Raw genomic sequence first — 20,588 nt, 5'->3', positions numbered from 1 at the left:
GTTCAGCTCCAGCTGCTGCTCGGGGTCCCGCAGCTGGAGCGTACAGGGGCCTTGGTAGGGCGGGGGCTCCTCTCCGTCCGACAGTGAGATGGTGGGCGGCAGGTCGATCTCATGCTGCAGGTACGGGTAGGTGGGCTGGAAGCGGTGGAAGCGGTCCCGCTGGGAGAAGGGGGGCACGACCAGGCGGTCAGTGGGCCGAGGCGGGGCGTAGACCTGTGGCTGGAGGGAGCGAGGTGGAGTGAGGGGGCAGCTGCGCCTCAGCTCAGGGCCCCAGTGGCCACGCCCGAGGCAGGGGCTCAGCTGCCTGTGTTTTGGCTCTCTGGGGACAGGGCGAGAAGGTGGCAGGAAAAAGGGGGAGCTAGGCCAGGATGCAATGCAGTCAGGCCCAACCTCAGCTGGAGCCCCCAAGCCAGAGTGCACAGGGCACCACAGGGCTGCACCCCCTCACATGCTGGGGTACTGGGACTCTTCCTTGCTTCAGAGGGGGCGAGCTGTGAACCCGCAGTGGCTAACGGGCTTCCCGCATGGCCGAAGGCCCTGAGTGGAGCCGTGGGCCGTGGAGGGGAGTCAGCCCTGGGTCTCACCTCTTGGATCCCATTGCCTGACACGGCGCTCTCCGAGGGCCAGAGGCATCCTTCCTGTGTGGGGAGAAGGCAGAGAGAAGGGGTCAGGGGTGGGCAGCAGGCGGGGAGCACAGCGCCACCCAGCTTCGACTTGGAGAATAACCTGCTGTGCCTTCCTTCTCAAAGCCCGCGGCAGCTTCTGTGGGCCTCAGGAAACCCCCGACTGGGCTGGCTCCTGGCCAAGCCCTGTCCACTTGGCTGGACCACGTGCCCGTGCGACCTCGGGGAGTGTCGTAACTTGTACACTGTGGCTTCTACGTCTGACAATAAGGCAGCCCCAGAACTCCCCTTGTGGGACGACTGCCGGAGAACTTAACAAGCCTGGCTTAAAACTGCCCAGAGGGAGGTCCTAGGGAGCGTGGGGACTGCGGGGTGCCCTGACCAGTGGCACGTGCCCCAGGGCCCTTGTGCCCTCCGCCCCGCGCAAAGGCCTCCCTCTAGCAGCGCGCCGTCCGTTTATCCCCGTGATAGCACCGTCTGGTCTGGACCCGTCAGGTCCGTCACACTCTACCTCGTTACACTCGGCCTCTCCTGTATCGTGAGCCCGGAATCTACACAGGAGTGTTACACTGCGTGCCCACGGGGCTGCTCTGCCCAAATGCAAGGCCTCGTCACCCACAAACGTGGAATACGGGGCCCCTCTGAGTCAGGGGCCGGGGATGACATAACTGGGTCCTCCGGAGGTGTCACCCTCTGCTCGGAGACTGCTGCGGGGACCTGCAGCTCCTCCGGAGAGTGCGACTCCCTGTGAGGACCGGTCTGAATGCATCACCCCAGATGCCCCTAGGGACAGGCCTGGACCTGAGGGAGGGATGTCTTTTTTTTTTTTTTTTTTTGGAGGGTGCGTGCACTGAGAGACAGAGGAGAGCTGAGAGCTCCCCCTAGGGGAATGGCCACACTACAATCCCTTCTTCTCCTTTCCCCTCTTTTCAGGATTTTGGGCATGCACACATGTGCTTTTCTAGTTGCTGGGTCTGGGACTCGAACTGTACATGGGCCATGTGGAATCCAGATGATTTAACCACCGGCCACGAAGCCAGCCCAGGGGAGAACATCTTTTAAATTTATAACTTCATTAGGATATAAGTCGGTAAATTTCATATATAGATCAAGAGCCCACCATGAAATCAAGGTAACGAACATACCCATCACTGGAAGCGGCCCTGGGGGCAGCTCGAGGGCTCCTAGGGAGGTGGGTGCCTCTCGCCTGCAGCCTGGGTGGGAACTGCCAGAGAATGGCAATTTTCTGTATGGCCACTAGGGGGCTCTATGGCTCTCAAAAACACCCCCATGGGGAATGCACCCTTTTGCTCTCAGCGAATGGCCCTGACATCCTTGGAGTTGTGAAAGCTAGGCCCATGGGGTTCCTCCGATAGCTCCCTCTCTCCCCACCACCTACAGCCCACCTCTCTGCGTCTCCTTCAATTCTACCCCCAACCAACGGCGTAAGTGTGCCCACCTCTGTCCCTGGCATCTCTGCCTAAAGGCCTGAGTCAGGGCTGCCCTGCAGGCTCTGCAGCAGCAGCTGGGGTGCAGCCAAGGCCCCAGAGGCTGCTAGCCCCTGAGGTCCCTGCAGGGTCTCCAAAGGGTCCCTGGCCTCTATTCTTGCCTGCTGGCCCTCTGCACACCAGCGCCCAACCCTATAACTGCCCTGTGCAGACCCGGGAAGGAGCTCTCTGCCTCCAGGAGCTTCGGAGCCAGGCCAAGCCCCGCCTGCAGCCTCCTGCAGCCCTGCCATTAAGCACGAAGGCTCCTCTCCTCTCGGCCAGCTCTCTGACCTGCAGCACAGCTGGCGGCAGCACCCTGGGGTGCAGAGCTCGCCCCATCTCCCCAGGGGCCTCCCCTCCCCCGTCTGGACGCCTGCCCCCGAAGAACCGCCTGTGCAGGTCTCTGCAGCCTTGCCGAAACTGGATGTCTCTGCTGGCCCCTTAGGCAGCTCAGGCCTCCCCTGGGCACCTGGTCCCCTCCGGGCTTATCTCTGCCCCTAGTGCCTTTGGCAGGCGGTGCACTGGGAGATCGGGTGCTGCCCAGTGCATGAGCTGCTGGATGACCCCATGCTGGTCCTCAGGATGGGACTAGGTCAAGATGTCACCTCAAAAAGGGGCACTGGCTTCAACGGGGATATTCCCTGACGACTTTCCAAACTTTCAGAGAGGGCAGCCCCTTGCTTGTGTCACACAGCAAGGAGGGAGGGTGTGACCTCCCTACCCTCCATCCTCAGTCACTGGAGGGAGCGGCCTGTCTGTAGGTGGGTGGGGTGGGGTGACAGGTGATAGCCACACGCAGAAGACAGGAGGGACTCGTGGGGTCCTGAGGAGGGGCCAGGGTCAGGGCTGGGTGGGCAGATGGGAGGCAGGCAGGCTGCAGGCAGACGCCAGCTGTGTTTGTGTCTCTGGGAGGTCACGGGGCCTGCAGACGCTTCAGGTGTGCCCTGTCTGGTGCAGGGTGCCCAGGGGAGCTGCAGCCTTCTCCGCTAGACTAACGAGGCTCTGTGTTTACCTGCCAGGCATCCCCGGGGGCATGTGCAGGTGGCTGGGAGGACGGCAGGGAGACTTAGCCTCGGGTCCGGAGTGGAGGCTGGCCTCCTCCCGTCTCAGCAGCAGAGGCCAATGCAGATGCTGCCTCAGGCCTGCTGTCCCTCCACGATGGCGAGGACCGCCCTGCCCCAGCCCTCTGTCAGGGTTCTCCGGCACTGTGGAGTGACCTCGCCTCCTGGGACTGGAGAGGCCGGCTTGCATCGTGACAAACACGCCGAGGCCCAGGGCACATGTTCCCAGGCTGGTCTGAGGGACTGTCACTCCCTCCAGCACTCCCTCCAGCACTCAAGGGAGGGCAAAATGGCTGCGGGCTCTTCAAACCACTTTCTGTCTGGCCCAGTCCCTGCCCTGCACAGCAGGCACACCCTGAGTCCCCGGCTTCCAACTTGGCAGGCGGGACTCCCTGCAGGGGGCAGTGCCCTTTGCTAAGGCGACAGCAACAGCACAGGAACACACGGGTGCCTGGGCCCGAGCTGCGGTGGGTCCGTCCGGAGCCTCAGCTGTGCGGGGCACCCCAGTTCCCGTCAGGGGTACCCGAACTGAGGCTTTTTGCCCCAACAACCTGGTGACGCACCGAGGCCAGGCCTGACGTCAGCAGAGATGCCTGGACCTGCTGGGGATGGGCCCGGCTCGGGACTGTGGCCAGCAGACTTGGCGCAAGGCTCCGCACCACTGCCAGCCCCAGGCTTCCCCAGAGCTGGAGGGCACGCCCAGTGCTGCCTGTGTGCCGTGAGCCTGCACCTGGTGAGCCCCAACTGAGGGGTGGCCATGCCCCCGGCTCCATCACTCCCGGCCTGTCCTTTGACAGCTGCTTCTTACCCCACGTCTTTGAAGCACGCACCCCAGACGCAGTGAGGGGAACCGCTGAGGGGACGCTGGGTTTCCTCCACTGCACACAGGTACCAGGTGGCAGGGCGCAGCACGGGCCACCTGCTCCCACGAGTTAGCGGTGTGTTGGAATTCAGGGTGGAGTGCTGAGGGCCCCTCCAGTGCTGTCCTGCCCAGACCAGCCCTGGCTCCGCACCACACCCTGATGGCCTCTGGGGCACAGACCCATCTGTGGGCACTCCTCCCTGCTCCCGTCTGCACCAGTGGCCCTGAGACCAGCGTCCTCCACACCCACGCCAGGCAGCTCTGGGCACACGGCGCGGGCTCCCAGAGACCTGGCGGGTGGACGGTGGACAGACATGCTGCCGAGGCACAATGGCGGGCCCTTGCTCTGTGCTAACTGAACCCTCTGGGAGGTGGGCACGATCACTAGCCCTTCTGCACGGGAGAACTGAGGCCCCTTTTACAGGTGACACGGACCAAGGAGACATGGCAGGGCTGACACTCAGGCCTGGGAGGGTCTTCCCGTGGGTCCTGCTCCCTCTCAGGACTCTCCAAGGTGCTACGACGTGGCCCAGATGCCTGCGGGACTTTAGGGAGGGGGCCAGGCTGCAGAACTGTGGGCACCCAGCCCCACCTGGGCCCCGAGAGCCTCCTGTACCTCCCACCTGACCCTTGAGCCTCCGAATGTGCCTGGAGCTCCTGCCTGCCTGCCCTCATGCCTCCCAGCGGCTGCTGGCTCTCCTCCCTGCCCAACCCTGGCCTTGGGACACCAGAACTGCTCTCTACTCCCTGCCGCACCTCACCCTCCCACCCTGCCGCACAGTCCCCAGCCCAGTAAGGACAAAGTGGTCTCGGCCACTCCTGTGCCTCCCCTGCTGTCCCCAGGCCCCAGCTCTGAGCCTAGCAAGCCAGGGCACTCCCACATGGCACTCCTACCATCCAACACTTCTCTCCCGGAATGGCGGCCGGGGCGTGTGTGCTGCCAGCTGCCCGGGGCCTGGGACCGTGCCTGACACACAGACGCTCGGGTCACCTGGCCCTCCCTGCAGCCGAGCCCTCGTCCCCTCCCCCTGTGGCCTCAGCCTCTGGTCTGCCCTGAACCTGCCGCCCCACACCCCACAGCACCGGCAGCACTGCCGGGGCTCCCCGGCCAGCGGAGGGCACTCACCGAGGACAGCGCGTCTTCTCGCCTCCTGCCCTGGCCGTGGCGGCTGAGGAAGGAGCGCGCGGACAGCCTGTAGGGGCTGGGGATGACCACCACCACCACCATCATCACCACCACGATGACCACGATCTGCACGAACTCCAGCTCCGCTGCGGGGACAAGGGACATGTGAGACCTGGGCCAGGGGCCACGCGCTCCGCTCGGCCTCCCAGCCATGGCTCCGGGGGAGCCACGGCCCAGGGGAGAGCCACGGCCCCGGGGGAGCCATGGCCCAGGGGAGAGTCACGGCCCAGGGGCAGGCTGGAAAGTGTCCCAGGCCCGGAGCCCAGGCTGGCATGTGGGAAGCCGTTCTCCTGGTGGGGGCCTGGCTGGTGGTGGCTGCAGACTGCCCCGGAGAAGCCTGGACCACAGCCCCGCTCGTAAGGCCTGACCCCGTGCAGAAACCGGGCACGTGCTCCTAGCCCTGGCTGTCTTCCCAGCCACGCACTGGCTCCAGACACACAGACCCCGCACTCCTACACACCTCCACACACACACCGCACTCCTACGCACCTCCACACACACCGCACTACTGCACACCTCCACACACACACCCCACACTCCTACGCACCACCACACACACCGCACTACTGCACACCTCTACACACACACCCCACACTCCTACGCACCACCACACACACCGCACTACTGCACACCTCTACACACACACCCCACACTCCTACGCACCACCACACACACCGCACTACTGCACACCTCTACACACACACCCCACACTCCTACGCACCACCACACACACCGCACTACTGCACACCTCTACACACACACCCCACACTCCTACGCACCACCACACACACCGCACTACTGCACACCTCTACACACACACCCCACACTCCTACGCACCACCACACACACCGCACTACTGCACACCTCTACACACACACCCCACACTCCTACGCACCACCACACACACCGCACTACTGCACACCTCTACACACACACCCCACACTCCTACGCACCACCACACACACCGCACTACTGCACACCTCTACACACACACCCCACACTCCTACGCACCACCACACACACCGCACTACTGCACACCTCTACACACACACCCCACACTCCTACGCACCACCACACACACCGCACTACTGCACACCTCTACACACACACCCCACACTCCTACGCACCACCACACACACCGCACTACTGCACACCTCTACACACACACCCCACACTCCTACGCACCACCACACACACCGCACTACTGCACACCTCTACACACACACCCCACACTCCTACGCACCACCACACACACCGCACTACTGCACACCTCTACACACACACCCCACACTCCTACGCACCACCACACACACCGCACTACTGCACACCTCTACACACACACCCCACACTCCTACGCACCACCACACACACCGCACTACTGCACACCTCTACACACACACCCCACACTCCTACGCACCACCACACACACCGCACTACTGCACACCTCTACACACACACCCCACACTCCTACGCACCACCACACACACCGCACTACTGCACACCTCTACACACACACCCCACACTCCTACGCACCACCACACACACCGCACTACTGCACACCTCTACACACACACCCCACACTCCTACGCACCACCACACACACCGCACTACTGCACACCTCTACACACACACCCCACACTCCTACGCACCACCACACACACCGCACTACTGCACACCTCTACACACACACCCCACACTCCTACGCACCACCACACACACCGCACTACTGCACACCTCTACACACACACCCCACACTCCTACGCACCACCACACACACCGCACTACTGCACACCTCTACACACACACCCCACACTCCTACGCACCACCACACACACCGCACTACTGCACACCTCTACACACACACCCCACACTCCTACGCACCACCACACACACCGCACTACTGCACACCTCTACACACACACCCCACACTCCTACGCACCACCACACACACCGCACTACTGCACACCTCTACACACACACCCCACACTCCTACGCACCACCACACACACCGCACTACTGCACACCTCTACACACACACCCCACACTCCTACGCACCACCACACACACCGCACTACTGCACACCTCTACACACACACCCCACACTCCTACGCACCACCACACACACCGCACTACTGCACACCTCTACACACACACCCCACACTCCTACGCACCACCACACACACCGCACTACTGCACACCTCTACACACACACCCCACACTCCTACGCACCACCACACACACACCGCACTCCTACACACCTCCACACACACACCCCACACTCCTACGCACCACCACACACACCGCACTACTGCACACCTCTACACACACACCCCACGCTCCTACACACACACACACCCCCCGCACTCCTACACAGAGACCCCGCATCCTCACACACCCACACGCAGACCCCGGCACCCTCTGCACTCCTATCACCCCCTGACAACTCTACACACTCTCCAGAAGACATAAGCACAGATATGCCAACAGCCCCCCCATCCACCTCAACAGGACCCCTGCCACAAAGACATCCCACCCAACCCACGCCCCCGGAGCCGAGTTCTGGACATTCGCAGACGACGCGTTTGTTTCTCCAAGAGCCTGTTTCGGCTTGCCTGGCTTTCCCGTTGAAGGTGGGTACCCCAAGTACTGGGAAGGGAGCCGCTATTTTGACCCTGCCCAAGCCGGGTCCGCCTCTGCAGACAGCTGAGCATGAGGCCAGCAGGGTCCCAGCAGTGGGCACAGTCCTGGGCACCCTGGAGGCAATGGGCAGAGCGGGCACCAGCCCCAAGTCCCTGCCTGGTGCACCGCAGTGGGCGGTGATGAAGCTGGCATTAACAAGCAGTTAGCTGAGGGCTCCAGGGTCACAGGTTCGATCCCGGCGCTAGGACTCAGCCCTTCGTTCTCCTGAGGCAGAGGAAGGCAGCGGGGACTCGTGTGGGAATCGGAAGACAGTGGGCAGGTGGAGTTCGGCCACTCAGAGGCCCCAAGAGCACCTGCCGCCTGGACCAAACTGACACCAGGCCCCATGGGGCCACCCCTCCTACCAGCAGCCTCGGCCTTCCCAAGGCAGCAACAGAAAAGCACGCACCCCGTGAGACATCACTGCGTGGACAGCGGCCAGAGCTTCCCAGGCCGCACCCTCACCCTCACCCCTGCCCTGCAGCCAGCTGTCCAGCGTCCACCTCTGTCCACACTCACTGGCATCAGTGCTGCTCTGTCCCCAGGACACACGGACCACATCTGGACACACTTCTGGTTGTCACAATCGGGGTGCTATGGCACCGAGCGGACAAGGGCCAGGACGCTGCTGCACCCCACCCCACGCAGGCCGAAAAGAAGCTGTAGCCAGCTGGGATCCCGCTCAGGGCTGGGCATGCCTATAGCAGGCGCTTTGACCATCCCTGCCTCGCAAGTGTGGAGCCGACTCAGGAGTGACCACACAGCTGTCGGCTGCACCAGGAGGCTGGCCTGAGCCGGGCTCTGCTGGGGTCCTGGTCTGGACGTGCCCTGCCTCACCCTAGAGGGCCAGACGGGAGGACAAACAGTCAAGGGCGTTAGCGAGATGACCCCAAGGCCCAGGAGGGCTGGGCCCTACTTCTGCCAGACTCAGGCCGAGCAAGGCCCCAGCTGCTTCAGTACACCCTGGGTCCCCCAGAAGGGCAGCTTTGGCATGGGCAGCCTGGCCTGAGTCCGTGGGGCCCAGGTCTCTCCGAGGGCCAGGGACAAAGCCAGGCATTCAGGGACACACAGGCCTGCTTTGTGCAATGCCCACGCCCTCCTTCAGAGCAGCTTGCAGCTCCCCCGCCCCCCATGCACTCTTCACCCCAGCCGGACCCCCTCCAGCTGCCTTCGGGAGCCCTGCCCACACCACGCCTGAGAGGTGCATGGCTGCTGTGTCTGTCTCAGGCCCTGGGGCTTGAAGAACAGGGCCAGGCCGCTGTCTTCCACCTGGCATTGCGTGGGCCTACACGGTGATGGCCAGTCCATGGCTGAAGCAGCAGGCCTGTGGGGTGAGGTGGGGACAGTGGGTGAAGCCCCTGTGGCTGAGTGGGTGTGGACGGAGTCTCTGTGGCAACTCCCCTCTCCACTGATCTCCCAGGCTTGGCCAGGAGGGCAGGCAGACCTGGGTGTCTGCACAGGTGTAACCCCTGGACAAGTCACGTGAGGGCAGGGCAGCGAACTCCAGACAACAGAAGCTGGGACCAGCCGCTGGCCTGTGCTGTGTTAGCCTCTGGCCTGGGTGCAGGCCCGGGGAGCGCATCGCAGGGTGCTGGGACTGTGGCCCAGGTGCTTGGGGAGGGCGCGGCAAACCCCCCATGCCCACCTGCATAGTTGAAGGAGACCTCTGTGGGCAGGGCTGTGCGGACCACGACTGCTCTGCAGGGCCCCCCAGTGGTGAGCATGGAAGAGTGGCGGCAGGCGTGGGGTGTGCAGTGGGAGCCCACCCCCACGGAGCAAGGAGCCCTCAAACACAGCCTGCTGCATTGCTCTGGGATGGCAGAGGTCCAGGAAGGCTTCCTGTAAGAGGGAACAGCTGCTGCTGCAGGAGGCTAAGAGGCAGTGGACATAAGGCTCTCGGGCAGAGGATACAGCATGAACAAGGCTTGGAGCCCACGGGGTGTCCGGGACATGTCCAAGCACACAGGTGTTGAGGGGTGCAAGAGACATGCCATAGCCAGCAGGGGCTCAGTCCCTCCCAACCCCTGCTGTGCAGAGCGGGCTGGTAAGGCTAATGCCCCTCCAGCAGTGGGCTCCTAGGTCCCCCCTGGGACAAGGGGAGGGCTCCAGTCCCACCAGCAGGAACCCCACTTCGCACATCTTCCCACCTGCAGGCTGTTTCCAGGAGGTGTCCCTCTGTGGCACGCGAACCCACTTCTCCAGGAGTGGGCCACGCAAGCAGCCACTGGTAGAGGGCACAGAGACCCCAGGGCATGTGCACCCAGTCTCGGGGGTCCTCCCCACTTGGCACCTAACAACTGCAGCAGTGGACAGCCCTCTCACGGGCGTGCGCTGCCCGCTGGGCCCGGTCCCACCTGAAGGCAGAGCACGGCTTGGAGGACCTGCCGGCTATGCAGTGACTGCAGCTGGGACTCCCTACTGCTCCGCCACCGCCATGGCAGGCACAGGTGGTCAAGCCTGAGCCCACACCCCCGCCAGGTCCACACAGTTCTCTAGACAGGCAGCACTAAGCAATCCGCGGAGGCCAGTGGGAGACAGAAGGCCCCGTGCACTCTCACGGGCCTCAGGTCAAATCTCACACGCGACGTGAGTAAGGAGCATGTGTCTCGACCCTAGCCCGGACCCAGCGCACCCTCACTGCCCCACCGAATGCAGGGACTCGACAGGACTGGGCTCGGGCAGTTGCTCACTCTTGGGTTGGGATGGCTTAGCAGGCCATGCAGAGAAAGGGCCCCGGAGGGGGAGGGGGAGCAGGATGACACATGGGGAGACAGGCCCAGGGTGGCCTGTCCCTGCTCTCTGCTGAGGACCTAGGTGAAGCTGCCAGGCCTTGAGAGCCTGCCACTCACTCAGGAATTTTAAAAGGACAGAGAAGACCAGATCCAAGACTTCTAGCCCACCAGTGGGCCCAGGTCGCTCAGCTTCTGACAGCAGACAGGGAGCCTCACTGGCCTTGCCTCAGTTTCCCTAGTCTAACAGACTTCCCCATGACCTGGACGTGGGACAGAGACATCCAAGCCAAATGCTCACTGTGGGACATGCAGAGGTGAGTCTTACATCCCCCAGGTCCTGGCTCTCCACTCCTGTGACCACGGGCCTTGCCCATCAGGCACAGAACAGGGACGGAGCAGGAGGGTCGGGAGGGTTGGTCCATGGCCCAGACTCACCCCAAGAACAGTTGCGATTCTAACAGTGACAACACATGCCCAAGGCTTGGGGCTCTGAGCCTCCCCAGCTCGGGTGCTGTCATCGTTCCCACTCTGCAGGTGGCAGACAAGGCTTAGGGGGACGTTATCCAAGGCTATGCAACTGGAAAGGGCAGGCTGGGCCCAAACCCAGAGCTGCCCTGAGGAGCCAAGGGGGGACTGGCCCTAGTCCCCCGCCTTCCCAAAGCCTGGCTGGTTTCCTGGCCATGCTCCCTCTGGGAGGGGCCTGGCCTCACCTTGCTGCATCTGCGCTCGCTCACAGCACCGCGGCCCTGGGAAGAGGCCCATGAGCCAGTGAAAGGAGTGCGTGTAAGAAGCTCAGACCAGGGCAGAGACGCGCACGGAGTGCCACTGTCATCACTGTCAGTTACTGACATGCTTCTAAGGCCAGTGTCCCTCGTCCCTGCCTACACCCCTGGAGCATCCCTTGCCTGGCTCTGGGATTTGAGCTAAGGTCAGCTGAAAAATGTCACCTAGGGTGGTGGCTGGATGCATGGCCCCGGGGGCTCTGTGGGCTGTGCTTGGTAGACCCAGCACACGGACAGGAGCGGACTGGAGGAACCATCACTTCTCCAGGCATCCAGCCTGTGCTCACCTGGGGTGGGGGTTACCCCGGGAACTGGCCCTGCCACTTTTCTTGCAATCCCCCCCCTGCAAGCATGAGGAATGCAGGCTCTTGGGGTGACCAAGCCCATCTCCATGTGCAAAGGCCACCCTAATTTAACTTAGCACCCTCTTTCCTTGCAAACGACTTTAAACCAGCAGGTCTGTCCGCCACACTGCTGTGGCCACACTCATTCTTGCGCTCGCCACCAGAGAGGCGGCTGCTTTGAGCCGTGTGCCCGGTCTCCAGGCCTGCCCTGCCCTCTTACGCCAGCAGGAAAGGTGTGTGCCCGCCAGAGGCCCCCCACATCCAGGCACGGGAATGAGCCCTTTCTGCATGCTGCCCAACGCGTCCTCCCACCACTCAGCAAAGTAAGGCCCCTCCCCCAGCAGACGAGGAAACAGAAAGAGGGGAGAGGTGACTTGCCAGAGGCCACACAGCCCAAGGGCACAGAACCAAGTCTCCGTGCCCCGAAGCCCAGGTTCCCCATGGTAGGACGGGCGCCCACGGGCGCCACTGCAGCTCCTGCGAGCAACGAGCCTGGAAGGTCGGAAGGGTGAATTCGAGCGAAGACCTGTGAGTGAGACTGACCATCAGGCTGAATCAGAACTCCCTGAGAATCACCCTCCACGTGGTTAGGTGTCCACGTCCCCACCTGATGCAGGGCAAAACCCCCGGTTAGGAAGAAGCAGCGTGCAGGGGTTTGGGACCTCCCACAGCAGAACGTGAACCCTGTAGGGTGCCGGCTCCTCGGTCACCTCCCATATGCCATGCACTGGCTGGGGAAGCCTTCCTTCTTCCCCACCCCCCCACGCTCACACAGCCCCAGGGCAGCCCTGGCCCCGGCAGCCTTCCTCTGCTGTGGAGCCCCAGGTGACTGGACCCAGGAACTCTTTCAAAATACACTTTTAAAAACAAAATAACACTGCGTTTAAAAGAGGAAGTCAGTGACACTGAAATGCAGCTAGCAAGCTTTTGGCCAGGTGAGTGATAAAGACCGCACGCCAGATCACGGCCGGGTGACACGGGACCGTGCCTGCATTAGACCGCCTTGTGGTGGCCGACACGCACACCGCGTCAAGGTTCTGCCGGCGGCTGCGCACAGGCCCTCCCAAGGCGGGGAGGTCTAGGCTGCTTTGCAGGCCCAGCCAACGCTGCATTCGGTGAAAGGTTGGCTGAGGCCAGGTGCGATTCTTGCCACCAAGGTGTGGCCCTTGGTCCTGGGTGATGGCCCCCAGGCCTGGACTAAGGGCAGAGAAGGGCCTAGGTTCAGATCCCTATCGGGTGGGGACAGGGCTGGGCTCGAACTCCTAAGCGTGGTGTCTGGGCAGCAGTACCGTAATAATACAGCACTCTGGAAGGGTCCCGGGTTCAATCCAGAGGCTTTCTCAAGGACGCCGGGCACACGTGTGCCTGTGCTCTAGGGCCGACTGAGGCTGGCTTGAGGTGTCGCCACACAGGCGAGGGCGCCACCTCTGTCTAACTCACAGCAGAAATAAATATATTTACACAAAGAAAAGGGAAGTCGTGAGTGTGGCGTGTGCTGAGGCCATGGGTGTGCTACACAGGCGCGACGGTGGTGTTGGAGCCCAATTCAGTTTCCTGAGCCACAGAGCGGGGCAGAGTCCGCCTGGCTCCCGTCAGTTCAGCAGAGGTTTCTGGACCAGAGAATCCCTGCTCCCCACCCCCGTCCCCCCCACACACACCGCGGCAGAGCCTGTCCCGGGGGACGCAGCGACTGCCTCCCTGGTTAACAAGCAGCCTGTGCACGTGGCCCTGTCTGGCCTGCTGTCCGCACACCGAGGAACTAGGAATTGGCACTGTCTGAAATTTATGAAAATCTAGTCTTGTTAGAGCTGCCTGGATGAGACAGCTGCGGCCTCACTGTCATTCTGCAGGAACCCCAGCCAGCCTGGGGTTCCAGCCATTTCACTGACTGCCCCCTCTCCGACATTTGAATAAGAGCCCAGATCCCCACCCCAGCCCCTGGAATTTCAAGTAAAATTGAACCAGACGTCAAAGGAACAACTTTCTGATCGCTCCTGGTGCCATTTCAAACACCCCCGACGGCACATTTATTTCTTAGGGTAAGACCTTTTATGGGTAAGAAAAAATTCGCTGACTTTTCCCTTGAGGTTTGGGGGGTGGGCGGCAAATCTAGGTCAGCTTCCTCCTTTTCAAAAACAGACTGCCACGTGCCAATATGCTTCTGGGTCCCTGGCACCAAACAGGTAGCCCTGAGACACCGCCTGGGGCTGGGCATGTCACAGGCTGGCTGGGGGCGGTGGCCGCAGCTGGCAGAATCTGGGGAGACCTGTTAAGAGCACAAAGTATGCCCCGAGGGTCCTGGGTTTGATTCTCACCTTTGCCTCTTACTGGGCCCTTCGGCAAATCACTCGGAGTCCTTACCTGGGGAGAGACCGGAGCGGGACAAAAACCCACTTTGTGTGTGGTCATGGCCAGAGTGAACCCCATGGGCCAAGAACCCCAAGCTCCGAGCTGGGCTTCTCACACGCCGCACCCCTGCCCACCGAGAACAGCTGTCCAAACCCACAGTGGTGCGGAGGCCTACTGGAAGGGTCCATCTCCCAGCACCACAGCTTATGGGCACTGGAGCACCCCACTTTCAAGCATGAACCTCGGACCCGGCAAACCAGCTTCCGGATGTTGGTCTTTGTGTACACCCATACACGCACCTTTCTGTCTCTATGTCTCTCTCTGTCTGTCTGGCGAGCACATGCACCCTATAGCAAAAACCTCTCCAAAAAAAAAAAATCATCTCTAAAAAATTTTTTAAAACAAAACAAACAATGAGCAAGTGCGTGTTCTAAAATAAAGGCAGTCCTGGGCCAGCTAGGAGGGAGAGGGCCCTGTCTAGCCCATGGGTGGCCCCGTGGCAGGCAGAGGTGACAGACAGGTGGCCCCGGGAGTGCCAGCTCACCATCCTGCTAGTGCCCAGGCTCCAGGCCCTCTCCCTCTGCCTGCAGGCCTGCTTCTGACCCGCCCTCCCTGCTCTGTCTTGGCCCCTTCCTTCCATCCATCCAGCCTGCCAGCCTCCGGGCCAGGCTCCTGGTCTCACGCTGCCCTCAGGTCACACTCACAGTGACCTGCTGGCCCCTGGCCCCTCTGGGCCTGAGCCTGATCCCAGGAGGGGCTCCCTAGTCCTCCAGCAGGGCCACTCTGAGCCTCAGGGAGCGGTGTGCTCTCCTGGCCCCGAGGAGCCGGGACCACCGGGAGTCCCTCCGGGAAGGCCATGGCCATGGGCACCGCCACCAGCAGACAGGCTCCCTCCCCTGTGCCCACCTCTGTTCGGAGCCCGTGTATTTTCAACAGCTCTCTGTTGCACCTGACGTGTCCACGTGACGGAAGTGGCTTTTCTCTGTGAGTCCATTCCGCTCTGCCTGTAACCCGACATCGTCAAGGTGCAAGGGCCAGGGTTAGAGGGTTTCACAGACAAAGGAATGCCAGTACCACCCGGGAGCCCGCGCCCAGGAGCCTGCGCTTCTCTTTCCAAAGGGGCTCTCAGGCCAGGGGTGAGCTGCCCCTCAGGCTTCAGCCACCCTGAGAAGCACCTTCTCCTGCCACATCCAGGTCACCTTGCGGGAGGAGGCCACCCCGTGGCAGAGTCTGACCGTGGGCATGGGACAGGAACTCGGACGGTGAAGGGCCTGGACAGCCTCATCTCCGAACCTCGGGATTGGAGGCCTTCAATAGGACAGGGTGCCTTTCATCTCTCCTGCGATTTCCTAAAGGAAAGGACGAGTGGGGTTTTCCCATTGTCGCCGACGCCGAACGCCTTTAAGAGCCCACTGTCAGTTCAACACCGATCACCGTCGGAGTGTCACGGGCAGAGCGGAGTGAATTCACAGTTGGGAGCACCGTGTCTGTTAGTGGCCACGTCGGGGTGCCACAGAAAGTTATTAAAATAGGCTGGATGTGCCGTCTTAATTGAGAGGCGGGAACACGGGGAGTGGGTGGGCCCGGGCCAGGCAGTCCGGCGGTGACAGTGCTGACAGCCACCACCTGAGTGAGGGCATCTGGGCATTAAACATGCAGGTCACCTCTCCCCAGCAGCGGTAACATCCAGGATGGTATAGAACGCTGTGCTCCACACACACGCACACACGCACACACACATGAACACAAGCACGCACACGCGCACGCACACACACGCACAAAGGTGTCGATGAATGGGGCTTATAAATATACCCAGAGACCATCTCGGTGGCACTAAACCAACCCTGGGGAAACACATTATAGGGTTCAACGGGGCCCCCCAAAATGGCACAGACCTACAACAGGCTGACTGGGCTTGGGCACTTTCCGAGCTGGGCAGTTTAGGCCTGAAGCAATTCTGCATCCTGTAAGGGACGCCACGAGCACCGTCACCTCCCCTGGTGACAGCTAAGAACGTCCTGAGACTCTGCCGAAGGGCTCCTGGCTAAGCGCCACTGCCAGGTCTGTCAACGGCTGCATGCTGGCGGTGACCGTCGGAAGGGGTATGTGATGTGGGCCCACTTCACAGCAGAGAGAGGGGAGACAGACCCAGTAACGGCGGCGCTGTCCACGGGGGCCGACCACACCTACTTACTGCATTTCTGCTGTTCCCATTTTCATAACAAGCACTCATCACTTGGGTTTAAAAACTCTGAATAACATACAAAAGCAGACTCGCGCATGTGTGCTGGCGTGTTCCTGGCGTGAGCTTCCGGGTGACAGTCAATAGACAGACCGTCGCCACGGGGGAGGCACCTCGGCTCCCTGGAGACCAGATGTTCCTCGTAGTCACGGAGTCAAGGGCCTGGGGTCTTCTAACAGGAGTGGGAGTGCGGTGCCAGGCGAGGGGGCGTGAACTGGGGTCTGCTCCTCTGCGTCAGGCGCACGGCCGTGGCGGTACTGGCTCCCTCTCAAGAGCTCGCGACTCTCTCCAGGCCTCATTACCGCCAAGCGGGTCTGGAGCGGTCCCGGTGCTGACCTGGCCATGGCCCTGCCTTGCAGGAGCCAGAGGGGCCCAGCTGTTCTTGGTCTCTCTCACCCAGGCTCTGGCAGGAGGTGGACTGCCGGCCAAGGTCAGGCATGGGAGGCTGGCGAAGGCGGCGAGAGCACGCACAGACCCTGCACCATCAGGCTCCCAGGAATTGAATCCGGTTCAATAAATTCTTGGGGTGGGGTAGGCCAGTGGTGGCTGGCCTGTCTGAACGCAACCCCAGCCCTCCCCAGGCCAAACGGGAGACACGAAGAGCTATCTCACTCTCTGTACCTCAGGTTCCTCATCTGGAGACGCAGAACACCACCACGCGGCGCTGTGCGGACAGTCAGTACCCAGAAAGTGCATGGAGCAGCCCCCGGTGCAGAGCCGAGCGGTGGACAGCCGCTGTCACCAATAGGCCAGCTCCCCGGGCCCGGCCCCCACTTGGCTGGGGGCCCGATGGCCTGCAGGTTCCCCTGGCCAGTCAGCGCCCTCTGCCCGGCAGGAGTACCCCCTTCCCTTGCGCTGCGCCCTGGCCCAGGCTGGTTCGCCTGCAGGGTCCCACCTCCAGACCTGGGTGCTCTGGCCTCCCTGCAGGCCCAGCTCACAGCCACCTCCTCCGCCGGCAGCTCTCAATGCTCCCTACGGTGGCTAATTCCGCAAATGCCACCCAGGACATCTGCTACAACTTCTAAGAATATGCGCAACCCCCAGCTGAGCCTTCCCTCAGACTCTGTCTTGCTGCCACTGTCAGTCTGGCTCCTCCGTCAGGACGTGACCTCCTTGTCCCCAGAGCTGCACAAGCCTGGCTAGCAGGAGCCCTTCTGCCCAGCCTCTGCCGGACCACTGCTCTCCGCTGCTCAAAGCTCAGTCCCCCCACCCCCTGCCCCGGCTGCCTGGGAACACTCTGCATCCTCCCAAGGCCTTCAGGACGCCAGGCCACCCTGTGGGAGTCCCTCTAAGGGAAGAGACGTCCCCTTACAGCCTCTCCCTGGGGGCTAGCTCAGGGCAGTGAAGCGAGAGCCCGTGACCTCCAGGGCAGGCAGAGGTTCGAGGTCTGTGTCCTGAGCCTGCCCCGGCTACCTGTGCTGAGGGATGGCCTGACCTCTGCCCTCACCTTCAGACCCCTGTGAATCAGCGCCACAGATTCACGTGAGAATCTGTGGGAAAGTGGCCCTCACAGCGCAGGCCCCTGCTGGGCAGCGGGCTGTCCCCACCGCCTTCCTGACCAGGAGAGGTGACCTGTGCTACACACCTGCGAGCCCCTCGGCACTCACACGCTAGTGCCCCACCCGCCGGTGGCGTATTCAGACAGGAGGCTGCTAAGGAAGTACTTAGGGTTAAGTGAGGACAGAGGGCCCTGGGACAGGGTTGGTGACCTTGTGAGAGACACCAGAAATTACATTTTCTCCCCCACCCCCCGTCTCTGTCCAAAGAGAAGCCATGTGAGAATGCAGCCAGAAGTGGCCCTCTGCAAGCCAGGAAACAGGCCCTCGCCAGATCTCAGACCAGCAGGTGCCCCGACAGTGCCCACCCAGCCCCAGGGCCATGAGCACTGTCTGAGGGCGAAGCCGCGCGGCTGGGCGCTTACTACAGAGCTGAGCTCGGCACCACACGCAGACAGAGGAGCCGAGGGAGGAGGCGAGTGTAAGCCAGGGGGGACCCACACTGGGGCGGGCTCCTGGGGACAAAGGCGGCTGCCCATCTGCACACGTGCGCCCGGGATGTCTGTTCACACTTCCCGGAAAGACATCTTGCCCGTCACCTCGATCTAGCCAGACTTTCCACCCTGTCGTTCACCTGAGCAGCATGTGTTTATTGCGCACCTACTGTGTGCCAGGCTGGCACAGGGTGCTATGGACCTGTGCCACCCAGACAGGCCCCGAGGTGGGCTCTCAGCTGAGGGGCACGTCATGTCCAGCTGTGCGCTGTCCTCCGTGGGCGGAGCGGTTGGAGCCCGAGCCCCCAGGAACTTGGCTGGATTTCCTTCGGGTCAGACTAACCTGGACACATGCTCGGCGGCCTGAGTCTCCTACGGCCACTCGGACGCAGCAGGTGCACCGTGGCAGGAGCCCCGTGCTGGGACTCGCTCGCTGTGCTTGAGTCCACGCGGGGGGTTTGTGTTTCCCTATCTCAGACGCTCTGCGGGAAGGGCCCCAGTGATCATCACCCCATTTTAGGGCTAAGGAGTCAGGTCCAGAAAGGGGGAGCGGTACGCCCAAGGTCACACGGGGGGGACACGGAGGCTGGCGTCGCAAACACAGGAAGCTCTCTCTGTCACGTGAGTGGACAAGACACTGAACACAAGCAACACCTCCCGACACAGCCCCGCCCTGTGCCCCCTGGTCCCCAAGGAGCAGCAGCAAAGCCCACTAGAAGTCGGCTGGCTAGAGGGTCACTGCCACCCCCAACGTGCTGCCCTGGGCTACCGCTTGTCAGTCACGTGCGCCCTGGGGGCCTGGGGAAGACCCGGCCCACAGACAAGGCAGCCCCGCGAAAGAAGGCTCTAGGGCCAGTGCTGGTCACTGTGCAGACCCTGGGCTGGCTGGGCCGGGGCAGGAGGGAGCTGGGGGAGGGGGGAGGTGGCCTCACTAGGAGGGGCTGAAGAAGCCGGGAGGAGCCGGCCTGTGTGCCCTCGCCCATCTCTGACCGTCTGTGTCTGTACACCCTTCCCCCTCGGGCTGTCTGTCCTTCTGTCTGTCTCCTGCCTGTGAGTGTCTGGGATCTAAATCTGTCGATTCCTTCCCTGTGTCTCTTCCATATGAGGCTCTTCCTCTTTCTTTTTCAGGCAACAAGCAAAACAGATTCCAAGAGGGAAGTAAGTCATAAAGCCTCCCAGACGCCCGCGCCTCCGGGCCCACCCCGTGGGCGAGGCAATGCGAGGCCTCACTTCCTCTGCCAGCGGCATCTCCGCAGGGCAAACCCTGAAGGACGGCAAGACCCAGGGTCCAGTCAGCTGCTCCCGGGGGAACCAGGGGAGGCGTGAGATCTGTGATGGGGACACACAGACTTCTGGGTTCAAAGCCAGTCACTGCCACTGACTGGCCATGGGTGACCAGGAGTGGCCGCTTGGCCCTCTTAGCCTGGCTTCCTCATCATGAAGCAGGGCTCCCAGCACCAACCCATGGGGTGCTCTCGGGAGAACCACGGCGTGCGTGTCCTGGCTCTCCAACGCCAGCCTGAGACAGCGAGTGCCTGCTCAGTGGAGGTGGCAAGAGGTCACAAAGCAGGTGGCTTCACCTGGCCAGGTGAGGCATGGCGGGATGACAGGACGGGCGCATGCCTATAACGCAGAGTGCTGATGCCGAGCAGGCCAATTGGAATTATGTGATGACAGCTGGGATGGGGAGAGGGAAGAGAGAACAGCAAGCAAACCCGAGGAGCCAGGACAGCCCGTCAGGAAACAGACCTACAGGGGCTGGCAGCCTGGCAGCAGAGGCCAGGGGGGTCCCTCTCCTGCTGGAGGCAGCCTGCACTGCCGGCCACCCTCATGGGACCGAGGGCCCAGGCTGTGCAGCATCTTGGGGGTCACCCCGTAAGAGCAAAAGGCTAGCCTCAGTGCCCCCCTTGTCTGCCGACGTCCCCACTGCACACACAAGCCATTCTGTACAGCAGCCAGAGCAGCTGGAACGTGCATTCGCTCAGCCGCCGACTCCCCGTCACGTTCGCACCAAAGCCTACGAGGCCCACCCTGCCGTTCCGTACCATGCCCTCCTCCAGCTCCTTCCAGGCTGGCCCTCCCCGGCTACCCCAGGGCCTTTACATGTGCAGCTCACGCTGAGAGCACTCCCTGAGGGCTGAGGTCAGACGCGCCCTCACCTCTCGGCCGCCCTGTCCCAATGGGAGGACGTGTTGTGCAGTCAGGAGCTGCGGCTGCTCTCATGGCTGCTCACGTGTGGCTACGGACCAGC

The 20,588-nt window shown here is 62.3% G+C and overlaps 1 protein-coding gene across 1 annotated transcript in view; it reads right to left on the bottom strand.

The window, feature by feature from the left end:
• PMEPA1 (prostate transmembrane protein, androgen induced 1) overlaps positions 1 to 20,588 on the bottom strand; it is a gene marked incomplete in the record, with an annotated part of 55,405 nt that overhangs the window by 641 nt on the left and 34,176 nt on the right. The window contains 3 exon segments of the mRNA XM_014582251.2: positions 1 to 219; positions 585 to 638; positions 5,160 to 5,305. Coding sequence (XP_014437737.2) covers positions 1 to 219; positions 585 to 638; positions 5,160 to 5,305 — 419 coding nt within the window.

Source organism: Tupaia chinensis, unplaced genomic scaffold (genome assembly GCF_000334495.1).
Source record: "Tupaia chinensis unplaced genomic scaffold, TupChi_1.0 Scaffold000066_1, whole genome shotgun sequence".
In the NCBI taxonomy this organism is placed as follows: Eukaryota; Metazoa; Chordata; class Mammalia; order Scandentia; family Tupaiidae; genus Tupaia; species Tupaia belangeri.
This window is presented reverse-complemented; position numbering and strand designations above follow the sequence as displayed.